The following is a 13,443-nucleotide window of genomic DNA, read 5'->3' as shown; positions in this document are numbered from 1 at the left end:
AAACAATCATTAAAAGTTATGGGATCATATTATAGCTACACCACCCTTATCTGATTTAAACCATCAAACGGTTGTCCACAAAACACTCAGACAACCGTTTCAAATTGATTATACAATCAAACTTTCAAAAATATCATGGCCGTAGACAAATATCCCACGGTCGTTCCAAAAGTAGGGAGTCAAACTTAAAAAAAAAAACTATTTGGTAAAATTAAACAACCGTTTGGTAAATGTTCGAATGGTCATTCTGAAAGTAGGGGGTCAAACCTTGAAAAGTATTGGTCAAAATGGTTGTTTGACCAATATACAGTCGGCATTTGATCACGGTGTGGGATTTGATGTCAGAACAGTGTGTATAGATGACCTCAAAGTTATTTAACCATGACCATTTACTAACTTTATTTCTGTAAAGGGTTATGGTTTGAGTGAATCAACTGCGGTGGGAACACGAGGATTCAACGCAAAAGAGACTAGAAATTACACATCAGTAGGGTTGCTAGCTCCTAACATGCAAGCTAAAGTTGTAGACAATGTTACTGGTTTGTGTTCACCTCCTGGTAAAACTGGAGAGCTCTGGTTACGTGGACCTGGCATTATGAAAGGTATGCCAGAATAAATTTATGAAGACGGAATATAATGTTAAGTTTTTATTATTTGTTGAAGTATTTTGTATCTTCATAACCCAAAAGATAATTCTGTATTTTGCATGTCTAAATAGTCCACTAATTTTGATAGTTTGTTTGATGTGGACTTTTGCTAGAATATCTGAATAATGTGGAGGCTTCATGTTCAACAATTGATAAGCATGGGTGGCTGCATACAGGAGACATTGTTTATTTTGACCATCAAGGGTATTTGTATATTGTTGATCGACTAAAAGACGTTATAAAATACAAAGGTTTTCAGGTAAAACGGTTTTTTTGTTTTATTTATTTATTTATTTTTTTCTGAAGTATAAAACTGATTGTAAACAGTCTTACGGGCTTAGAAGAGCTAATAACCAACAAATATAAGATTTATATAAGAGAAAATTATTAAAACAAATACTTCATTTTCATTAAATACTTATTCTCTAATGTTACAACAAACTTGTACATCATGTGTGCTAATTACAAAAGTTGTATTTGGACATTGTGCAGATTGCACCTGCTGATTTGGAGGACATCTTGGTTTCTCATCCAGATATAGATGATGCTGCAGTTATAGGGTAAAAGACCATCCAAACCACATAAAATATTATGGAATATTTGGATAAAAACTATTACATTATATAATTATATTATACAATAACAATTAACAAGCTGTTTTGCAAATTTGGGAACAAGGTGCAAATAAAATAAAATTGTATCTTATAAAATACGTTAAATATTGAACTATTATTATCTAAAATAATTAAAGGTATTATTTAACAAATAAAAACTTAAATAAGTTTTGCTTAATTGTAATCCTAAAACTAGCTTGGTTTAATATAGCAAAGAGAAGTACTGAGCATCAAACTTACTTACCTACTATTTCTTTGTTTTACAAATCCGTATTTATTCTGAATTTACATTCAAAAATATTTCAGTGCACCAATTTATTCAGTATTTAGAAAAACACGAGTGATATAAAATTATCACAACAATGCATGAACACTTTAGTTCAAGTAAATCATGACCTAATAATCAAGCTTTAATTAAAAATTATAGAAATTTGGAATTTTTTGCATATATGTAATGATGGAGCAGTTGGTTATACACAAGCATTGTTATATATATGTACATTTTTCACATATTTTGTTTTTCTATAACGTTGACACACTGGCGAAACTCAAAGTGAAAATTAGATGAATAATAAATAGAAAATTGATCTGAATTAACGAAGAAATGTATAACATATGATTGATTGGTATCACTCATAACTTTTGGGTGTATGGTCCAGGAGACTAGATGAAGAAGCAGGAGAAATTCCAATGGCATTCGTCGTTAAGAAACCAAAAGCTAAAATTTCGCAATATGATGTTATTAACTTTGTTGCCAAACAGGTTTGTGTTTTTGATAATTTTAAAGTAAAATATTAATACAAGTGAGTTGCTATCTTGGCCATTTGCTTAATGCTAAATGATGCATCTTTATTTGAAAGGTTGCACCTTACAGGAGAGTGCAAAAAGTGGAGTTCATTAACGCAATACAAAAGTCTGCAGCTGGAAAGATATTGCGACGAGAACTCAAGCACACATTTTCGTCGAGGCTTTAGATTTTATGGTGATATATAACTATGTATGTATGTACCCGGGGCATGAAAGAAATGCTCAATATTCCATGGTATTGTTTATTCATGTTATTTTGTGTCTTTGTTATTACTTAAAAAACAAATGTGAACTTATGTTATTAACATAAACGTGGGTTATTTCTTTTGGAAATGATGTTTGAATTTGGAGTATTTTTTAATGTTTATTCATCTAAGCAAGTCGTTGTTTTTTATGTTTGTAATTTGTACAAACCATTGATTCTAGACGAGAATATTTTCTCACCCATGAAACTGTATTACAATTGGGATAAGATACAATTCGACAAAAAATACAGGACATACAAAACATATATATGGTTCTTAAATTTTTTAGACTTGCCATGACTGTAACTTAGATACATTTAAGCCTTTGAAATGAAAGTGCCCATATGTTGATGGCACTAGAGAGCAGATTTAGGGAGAGAGAGCCCCTAAGGGTAGAGACAATGCTTTAGAGCAATTTTGTTAGACCCTATTTTTTGCATTAGTCTTCGATATTATTAGAATAATTCAGGATGTATTTACTAGCTTTCGATTTCGTCAATGTATGCTTGGTCCCAAGATCATGTATTTGGAGCCCATTGGGCCGATATAAAGAAAGCCTAGTATGGCATGCCTTAACCTATATAAGGTGAAGCATCCACATGCTAGAAAGAACCTTTTGCCAAAAACCCCATCTTATCTATTTACCTACTCTCTCTACTTCCTCTCTTCCTTTCCATTTCGGGTAATAACAAAACACAATAAGATCTGAGATCTCAATTGGCTACAAGTGATTTCCTCTAGCTTGTAGTTGAGATTGATTCAAGAACTAGCTGCTTGATCCGTATTTAAGGACCTACAATTGGAATCAGAGCTTTCAGCTATACTAGTTGAGGTTCTTGGGTCACAACCTTGGATTTTGGTCTTGTTTGTGTGTTTGAGACTTGTGTTTAAGTGTTTGAAGTGCGTTTCGAGCTTAAGAAAAGTGTTTGCAAGCTTGAAATCGGATAATAAGTTGTGTTTGAAGTTGTTTGAGTGTATTTCGGGTTTGTTGTGGTGTTGGAAAGTTTAGAAGTGGTACAAAGTGTACTTTGTCAAGATCCGTACGTCAAAAGTAAGAAACATACTTTCTCGAAATTTAAATTGAGTCGAACTTGTTTCGATTCGAATCGAGTTTCTGAGAATTCTAATCGCATCGAATTTTTAGTTAAATCAAATCGAATATTTAATTTAAATCGAATCGAATACCATTATTCGACTCGATTCTTTCACTATTCAATTAGATTTGTTTCACATTCGATTCAATTCATTTTCCATTCGATTCGATTCGTTTGGACTTTGCTTTTTCAACAGTTTCTACTATAGTCAAAGATCATTTAGGTTCTTAACTCACACAATCCTGAGTTATTGAAGAGCTGCCTAATGCTTGAAAATGAAGCTGTAACCACAACTAAACCTCCCAATCTTATGACATTTGAAAGTAACTTTGATGACTTCAAATGAAGGTTTAAGCACTTCATAAGAATGACTAACTTTCCTATTCATAGATCCATTGAATGTGGACCTCACAAGCCCATGATTGAAACACATGAGGGACTAGTTGATACCCCCGTTGATGGCTACAATGAAGAAGATAAGAAATTGATGCTTGAAAATGAGAAGGCTCATGATGTGCTAAGTGTGTGTCTGTCAACTAACATTGCTCAAACTATAAGAGAGTATACTACACCTAAGAGTCTTTGGGATGCTTTGGTTAAGAAATTTGGAGGTAAATCTAGAGATGAGGAAAAGTTAAAGGAAATGCTGAGAGGAAAATTCTATATGTTCAATCACATTCAAGGAGAGTCTGTTGGAACTCTCATTGTAAGGTTTGAGAAGCTGATTACCAAAATGAGAAGCTAAGGAATCAACTATGACATGTCAGATATCAATCACAAGTTGATGAATTCTTTGCCTTACACATGGAATAGCAGCGTTATCACCATCAAAAGAACAACATATCTGAGCATTGCCACTCTGTCTGACTTGACCTTCACTATCAAGTCATTTGAAATGGATGATAAGCTTAGATTGAAAAACCATGTTAGCTCTCTGAATCAAGCCGAGGTTTCTACTAGTTCTTGAATCAACTCTGCCTTCCTCAGCCAATCTCACCCAACTATTCCTCCTGTTGTTTTTGTAAAGTTTTATTCTGCATAGTTTGACAACAACAAAGCCTTCAAGTCATCAACAAGTTAAGCAACCTCATAAACTCAAGTCCATTCCAAGATGTAGTTAATAAGTCCATTGAACAAGCTCTCAAGGCTCAAGGGATAACCAAGTCTACAAACTGCAAAACCAACAGCTCTAGTCAGTCCATTCAAGTTGATGATTCCCACATTGCACTTTTCCATGCTTTTATGGCCAGCCATGGAGAACTATTGCAAGGAAACCTGCTACCCACATCCTTTCAGCAAGGAGACATTCTTGACATCAATGTAAAGGATCATGAGAAGATGGAAATCAGGTTACAAATGGCCATGACAGTTCACAAGGCCACAAACTTCATGTAGAAATATGGTAACAACAGCTTCAGAGACTACAACAGCAAAATCTTTGGGTTCGACAAAGACAAGATCCATTGCTACAACTTCAACGAAACATGACACTTTGCAATAGAGTGTACCAACCCACCTAAGCCTACTAATGACGTCAAGATCACTTAAGTCTCTGATAGTAAATATGGGAAGAAAAACAACAAGAAACCAACTGGTCAAAGTTCGGGTCAAAGAGTTCCACGAATTGGTAAAAAAAACTCAACTAAAGGAAACTCAAGCTCAAGATCAAAGGCATTGATCAGTCTGATGAAGCATCCGGATAAGACTAGGAGGGTCAATTTGGTGAGCTGATGAATCCTTTAAACTTTGCTATAATGGCTTTCATGAATGGAGATCAAGCTTCTTCAAGCACTGCATCAGGAGGAAATTGAGGCACCCTAGAATTCTCGAGGTACACAAACATCTTTGTTCTCAAGTTTGTGTTGATAAAAGTGGAGTTTATTAACGCAATACCAAAGTCTGCAGCAGGAAAGACATTGCGGCGAGAACTTAAGTACACATTTTCTTCAAGGCTTTAGATTTTATGGTGACATATATCTATATATATATGTACCTGGGGCATGAAAGAAATGTTCGATATTCCATGGTGTTGTTTATAAATGTTATTTTGTGTCATTGTTGTTACTTGAAAAAAAAATGTGAACTTATGTTATTAACACTTGATCAATAAACGTGGGTTATTTCTTTTGGAAGTGATGTTTGAATTTGTAGTATTTTTAATGTATTATGCAATGGGGTATGCAGTAATTTGTAAATGTCTTGACATTTTTAAGAAATGTTAATGTTTTATGATTCTTTATGTTAAAAAAACGTGATATATATTTCAAAGGTGCATAACTTGGCACGTGCGACATCTGTGAACCTTAGATTGGTATCCAAAAATGATTGATATATCCATACATAACCATTGTATGTTTAATACATAGTTGTATTTTAGTTCATATATATGGAAGAATCGAATTGAAAACTTAGAACACACATACACACTATGTTTATCAATCGCATGACTAAAGTCACACAAGGAATTGAGAATCATAAGTAAAGTTAAACAAGATAAAAATTCATTTTCCAGCTCCCAATTTTATTGATACGGCAAAGATTACATGATGTTGCAAAATGGAAATACATTCTTACAAGTTACAATCACACGCGAATAGTGAATCATGACCAATGTAAGTCGTTTTTTATGTCTGTAATTGTAACACCCCGTAACCGCAGCGGAAACGTAAACGGGATGCAACAGACACATCTGATATCAACAGCATTGCTTATAAAGAAAACACCACTACATTAATTTACATCATATTACATTGTTCCGAGTTTAGTTCCCGTCTAGGCGATAGCACATAAGTTTTACCAACATTACATTATCATATTTAATACAAAACGATCACTAAACTTCCACAAATAGCACGCAACAGCAAGCATGTAGCACTTACTCCAGTTTGGGAGTACCTAGAAAGCATGTAAAGAAAACGGGTCAACTACGAATAGTTGGTGAGTTTCACTAATTTAAACAACAGTGACAAATCATTATAATAATCATATATTAGCGATGTAATTATGCTGATCCCACAAGTGAAACCTCTGACTATCACACAAAATCCCCGTGGCATATCCCCCGCCCACGGACCCGTGACATATCCCCCGTCCACGGAACTGCCCCAAACCGCTATGTCTAACATTACATAGCAAAATAAATATCAACAAAATAGACATGTGCAACTGGCTGGGAAACATCAGCAAATCCATGCCGGACCAGTTGGGTTTGTCAGACCAATAGTGCTATCCACACTCTACCGGCTTTCAGTTAATCACTCGTGTTCCGGGGCCTTAGAATGTTAGCAACTCAGACAATTACCATCTTAGTACATTTCCGTACGATTCCTGTACCATGAAATATATAAATCCACGCAAATCCATGCATTCAGTATGTATTTAAACATTTCAGTAAAAACATGCTTCCGCCCCGAGAAAATATTCGAAATCAGTTCAGAAAAAGGGGCTCGTGAAACTCACCTTATCGTAGGCAAATTAGTAATACAACACTCCAGCTACTAGTCCAAATCTGTAATACGATCCCTAAGTTCGTTACTATACAATCACTATTAACATAACTTTAACCGTGTTAACCGGTACATCTGGGGACACCCAGTACTGTACCCGTTCTAGGGGCAATGTTAACCCAGAAACACTTTCACCGGACTCAGATTGTGATATCGTATAGAGTTCACTAGTCAGATCTACTATTAGTCATTTTTCCCGTTTTGCGTGCGTAGCACGGTTATCCATTTTTATGTTTCAAAAATGAGTTTGGTCACACACGACCCGAAAATAGTTGTTAATTGATAATTTAACTAAGTTGTGAAATTAGGGCTCGGTTTAGATGTCCCGATTGGCCGCGGGACTCATTTCCGTCATTATCGTACCGGAAACTGTTAAATAGGCTAAAAACACTCAGATCATCCAACTTATTTTCGGATGATTCATTTTTACTTGTTTAACTTAATTATATGAAAATAGTTCATTTTTAGGGTTTTTATACACCAGTCAGCTCGCTTATGCGAACTTTACCGGTTTACGCGTTTTAAGCTTTAAAAGTTTGTTTTAGCACAAATAATTATCCGTTTAGTCTCGGATCTTGAAATTTTGCACAACTCACTTTTTGACAGTGGGCAATTTTATAAAAATATTTCCAGAATTAATTTTTATATTTAACATTTATTTATCTATTTTTAAACACCATTTAAACACTAAATATGTCGTAAATACCAAACGATCTTAGAAAAATCCCAAATTTTTTTTTCCTGGATGACCCCTGCCATCTCCATGGTCCCCTGTAGTTTTTCCAGAACCAAAATCCCTTTTTAAATGCCATTTTCACTAAAACCGAGCTAGAAAACCCTAGAACTCGTTTAACCGAAAAGCCTACTTAGACTTCTCCAAATAACCTCAAATTTTGTTTGTGACTTATACATGTTATAAAAAGCTTATCTGAAATTTTCCAGAATTTATCATGATATTTAACTATTTTTCACCATTTTTGGCCAAAACCAAGCATTAAATTCACCGAATATTCATCCTTTATCCAAAAATTACCAAAAATTCACAGAACTCATATTTTCATGTGTAGATCATCCCTGTAAAATTTCATGACCTAACTCTACACAAAACACAATCTGTCCAAATATACAAACATCACACAAAACCGAACTACCTTGAGTTTCTAGTTTCAAACCGCAAGAATCTCGCTTTCTAGCCCTTGCTAGCAACTAGATACAACACCTACAAGCACAATAACACCACACCAAGCAAGTTACACCCACAATCAAGCCATTTCTTTCATGGTTTCGGTTATGCTTTAAAAACAAAGATTTAACCGTAAAAATTCGTTTTTGGTTCGTTTAACTCCTTTCTTGGACCAAGATCCCTTGTATAACCCGTATACATCACTTGATCATGCAAGATCGGTTCCATCTCGGGTTTTCACCCTTTTCACTTGGAAACCTCATTTTCTTGAAAGAGAACTCAAGAAACGAACTTAAACACGTACATAACAAGATTTTACCTCGGTTTTTCTTGTTGAAAAGCTCGGTTTTTGGTTCTAGATCTTGAGAGAGTAAAGGGATTGTTGGAGTGTGTTGTGAAAAAAAGAAAAATGAAATGAAATGAAGCAAAGTGGTCCGATCGGACCATATTGGAGGGTGGGGTGGGACCCACATCTTCATTTTAAGCCACATATTCAGATTCTCGTAATCTGGATAATGTTTTGGATAATCTGGTTCAGTTCGTTTTTCTTTTAAACGTTTAATTCGGCTTAAAACGAGGCTAAAACGGTCGTTTTTTGGCTTAAAAATGAAATTTATATAAAACCGATTTAAAAATTTAAACCATGACATTTATTAACTTAAAACATCATAGTATTAATAATTGTGCATCTTTTTCGGCTTGATCGATCGTCTCTTGCTTGGTTTGGTATTAAAGGTTTCGTTTAACGTACCGACGTATCATTAAATCGAAATCCTTTTTCTGTGCTTTAATTCACTTATCCCGAAGCTTTAAAACTTCGCAAACATCACTAAATATTATATATTTCGTCTATAATGCAATCCCCGATCGTTCGGGCTTCAATAACCGTTAATCGGTTAATCGTATTTCCAATACGATTAACTGTATATTCGAGTATAATTCGTACTATGAATCATACATACTTGTATAAACGTATCATAATTCACATAATCATTATTAAATAACACATAAATAGTATATACCGGTTAGGGTATACCTGATTTTGCCGGAATCGTTACAGTAATTTGTACAAATCATTGATTCTAGACGAGCATATTTTCTCACCCATGAAACTGTATTACAACTGGGATAAGATACAATTCAACAAAAATTACAGAACATACAAAACAGATATATGGTTCTTAATTTTTTAGACTTACCAGGACTCTAACTTAGATACATTTAAGCCTTTGAAATGAAAGTGCCCATATGCTAATGCCACTAGAGAGAGAATTTAGAGAGAGAGAGAGAGAGAGAGCTTAAGGGTAGAGAGGCAATGCTTTGGAGAAATATTCTTAAAATAACTCAAACATGAAAACAAAAACAAGAATATAAACGTGCATGGAATGCCGATTTATCACCCATTTTGCCATGTTCCTTATTAAATTCCCACTACTACGTATCATGCAAAACTTCCATATCATGCGTTTGACTCTTTCAAACATATACAAAAGGAAACATGCACTTAACTAATTGCAATGGAATGTGGGACTGATGCGCAGACTTGGAGCTCAATCCATGAATAAAATGGGCCTTTTCACATCTCTTTTGGATTATATACTGATTAGAGGAGCTTGTTGTGTTGGATTGATAGAATGGGATTTTTGGGCCATATCATCCCCTCTCCATCAGAAGATTCATTGTCCTCAATGTAATCGATGTTTGGAAATTGAAGCTTCATTGTACTAATTCTTCCCACGTAGCATTTCCAAGGGTTTGTTTCTCCCATTTTACCAACACTTCCGAGTTTCCGTTGGCATTTAGACGTGAGTTGATGATGGCTTTTGGTAACTATGCGAGCACCTCATTTAGGTAGAAATTTGCCAAGTTGCCTTTTGGGTCAGAAACAGAACCGTAACAAGGTTTTAGTAAAGAAAAATGAAATACCGGGCGGATTTTCGACCCAGTTGGAAACTCCAACTTGTAATTATCTTTCCCGATGCGATCTATAATCTTGTAAGGCCCGTAAAAACGTCTTGAGAGCTTTTGATTGCTACAGTTTTGAACTGAAGTTTGCCGATATTTTTGCAAACACGGATAAAAAAGTCACCAATTGTAAATTCCTTATCAAGCATTTTTTTTGTTTGCTTACTGCACCATCTTCTTTTTTGTAACTGTAATGGATTCTTTTAAACAACTTAGTATCCTTTGGTGCTCAATAAAAGAATCCTTTATCGAACCTGTTTTTATTTACATGAGAACATAATCGTGAATTGAAATGACATATCAACCATACAGTGCTTTGAAAGGTGACATACTGATGGATTAGTGATGACTCATGTTGTAACAGAACTCGACTAAGTATAACAAACATTCCCAGGTTTTCGGTTGATCAAAAACGAATGCACGAAGGTACATTTCAAGGAAACGGTGTAAGTTCAAGAGACTTGATCAAACAACATTGTTCTTGGATCAATCTAACTCGTAAGCTAGCGGAAATCACTCACAAAGAACTGAGATCTCAGATCTTGTTTTGTTTGGCTTATTACCAAATGTAGAAAGAAAATAGAGAGAATAGGAGAGTTGGTAGAAAGTAAGATATGGTTTTTGCATAATGGTATTTCTAGCATGTGCATGCATCGACTTTTATGGGTGAAGGCATGCCATGCTAGGCTTCTATTATAACTAGCCCAATGGGCTTTCCTTTCAGGCCTCAGCCCAAACATACATAAACATGTTAAAAGCAAATACATTACATCGTGATAGGATCGTAATAATATAAAAGACTAATTAACAAAATAGGGTCCTACAATTTACAACTTCATTTTAGACATCCGTTTATGGGTGGTACGCACTTGAGTGAATAAGTTTCGTACACATAAATTTAAATAACTATGTCCCAAACCTGCTGAGAAATAAAGAGTCTCTTAATAAGACAATTATCTTTGGAAGGCCATGTAAGTGATAATTATCTTATGCATAAAAACTAAAGCCAAGGTAACAGCGGTGTAATATGGAGACAAGGGTATGAAGTGTGCATACTGTGATATGCGGTCAATGATACCCAAATGGAAACCTTGCCTTTTGATAGTGGAAGATTTGTTATGAAATCCATTGATAAGTCGTGTCATGGTTATATTAATGTGGGAAGTGGTTGAAGTAACCCATATGGTTTATGGTTTGGGTTCTTGATGGTCTAGCAAACTTCACGAAACTTGACAAATTTGGAAATGTTTCTCTTCAACCCGAGCCATGATATGCGCTTGATCGTTGCATTAATGCCCGCATGACCACCAATGAATGAAGAATGAAATTATTGAAGCAGGCGGTTTCCCAAACCTAGAATTCGTGGTATTAATAGTTTTCCGTTGATAAAAAATAGCCTATCTCTGAACACATGGTTAGGAAATGATGTCGGGTTTGTTGTAATACTTTCTACAAATTCTTTCCCGGTTTGATCATTGTTGTACTACGCATAAAGTTCATCTAACCAAGTTGTTGTTGGGTATGATATTTCCAACATGGATGGGATATCCACTCTTCTTAGTGCGTTGGCAATGGTATTCTCCCTTCCTGGTTTGTAAAGAATTTCAAAGTCATACCCCATTAGTTTCGTAACCCACTTCTGTTACTCTAGGGTTTGGATTGTTTGTGTTAGAATGTGCTTTAAGCTATGATGGGCAGTGAATGTACGAAACCTTTGAACCAATAGATATTGACGCCATTTTTTCACTACTTCGGTTATGACATACAACTCCTTTGTATACATGGACTGGCCCTGCATAGTTTGGCATAATTTCTTACTAAAAATGCAATTGGCCTATTTTCTTGTGATAGTACAGCCCCAATAGCCATACCTTAAGCATTTGTGGTTACATAGAATGGTTTGGTGAAGTTGGGCAGGGCCAATGTGACTAGTTGCTGCATGTGGGATTATAATTTTATAAAGGCCTCATGAGCTTTTGTACCCCAAGTAAACTCTTTCATCTTCAAGATATCTGTTAAGGACGCTGCCATTTGAGAATAGTTTTGAGCGAAGCACTAATAGTACTCAGTTAATCCCAAGAATGCATAGATGGTAGCGAATGATGTCAACTTAGGCCACTGTTGAAAGGCTGAAATTTTATCCGCTGCTTCCGACGCTACTCCGTTGCCGGAAATTCTATGACCCAAGAATGAAATTTCATTTACTCCAAAAACGCTTTTCGAAGCCTTTGTGTGGAAATGATTTTGTTGCAGTGTTTGGAATAAATAACAAAGATGTGAATAATGCTCCTTCCTCATGCCACTCTCGTTGAAAAAAACCAAGACAAAATGGAAAATTACGAAACGAAAGAGATCATTCATGGTCGAATGAAATGGTATGGTGAATTTGTGAGGCCGAAAGGCATGACTAGGAATTTATAATGGCCATCAGTTGTGTGAAACGCGGTTTTATGAATATCCTCTTAGGAAACTCTGATTTGGTGGTGCCCAGAACGTAAGTCAATTTCGAGAACACTGTTGCATCGTGAAGCTCTTCAAGAAATTCATCAACTGTGGGTATCGGGAATCTATCTCGAACTGTTACCGTGTTTAGTAAACGATAATCTACAAAAAAAAAATGTCGCGACCCATCCTTTTTTTACTAGCAACACTGAGGATGAAAATGGAATCTGGCTTGGGTGAATGATGTCGTCTCGTAACATTTCCGTGATTTGTTTGGTCATTATTTACTTTTGGAAATGTGGGTAGCGGTATGGGTTAACATTAATTGGTTGATAATTGTTGAATAAAGGAATGAGGTGTTCATGGTATCTGTTTGGTGGCAGGTTATGCGGTTTTTCAAATATGGGTTGGAAGAGGTCTAGGAAGGCTATTAGGTGAGGGTTTGATGTTAGGTTGGTGGGTTTTGGGGGGGGGGGTGAGTTGTGGTTCTATGGTGAGGGTGTGAGTGGATGCAATGGAGCTATGTCTAAGTATTGAGGATAATGAACTCGATGAGCCATGTTGGGTTCGGGGTTCACCTTGCAAGGTATAGTGGTTTCCATCTTTGTTGAATGAGATTTTGGGAACCGAAAATGCGATAGTGATCAATCCTAGTGCACCCAACCATGAAAAAACCCAAAACAACGTCTGTTCCTTCCACCAGTGATACAAAAAATGGGATAGTAAACTTTGATTTTTTTCAAATGTAGGGTGACCTCCGGACAATAGTTGTTACAGTGGATGAATTAGCCATTACCGACCATAACCGCGAACAGTTCGAGGGCACTTAGACTATAGATTCAACTATATCGTGATCCGTCGTTGAAAAATATTATGTGTGCTACAACAATCGATGAACACTGTAACTGGCCATGAATTGAGGAAGCCAGTGATTTGTAGA

General features: G+C 35.7%; 1 protein-coding gene across 1 annotated transcript; it reads left to right on the top strand.

Annotated features, from left to right (window-relative positions):
- Window positions 1-238: 238 nt before the first annotated feature.
- On the top strand, window positions 239-2,235 carry LOC143576401 (4-coumarate--CoA ligase-like 6). Its single transcript, XM_077060500.1, has 6 exons — window positions 239-349; window positions 413-602; window positions 761-906; window positions 1,140-1,207; window positions 1,921-2,023; window positions 2,122-2,235. The coding sequence occupies exons 1-6, from the start codon at window positions 239-241 to the stop codon at window positions 2,233-2,235; spliced, it is 732 nt and encodes a 243-aa protein (XP_076916615.1).
- Window positions 2,236-13,443: the final 11,208 nt, after the last annotated feature.

This window comes from Bidens hawaiensis, unplaced genomic scaffold, assembly GCF_021521415.1.
Source record: "Bidens hawaiensis isolate Kalapana, Puna unplaced genomic scaffold, B.hawaiensis_p1.1 tig00028099_1, whole genome shotgun sequence".
Lineage (NCBI taxonomy): Eukaryota > Viridiplantae > Streptophyta > Magnoliopsida > Asterales > Asteraceae > Bidens > Bidens hawaiensis.
Note: the sequence above shows the minus strand (reverse complement) of the source record. Positions and strands in the feature narration are given on the sequence as shown.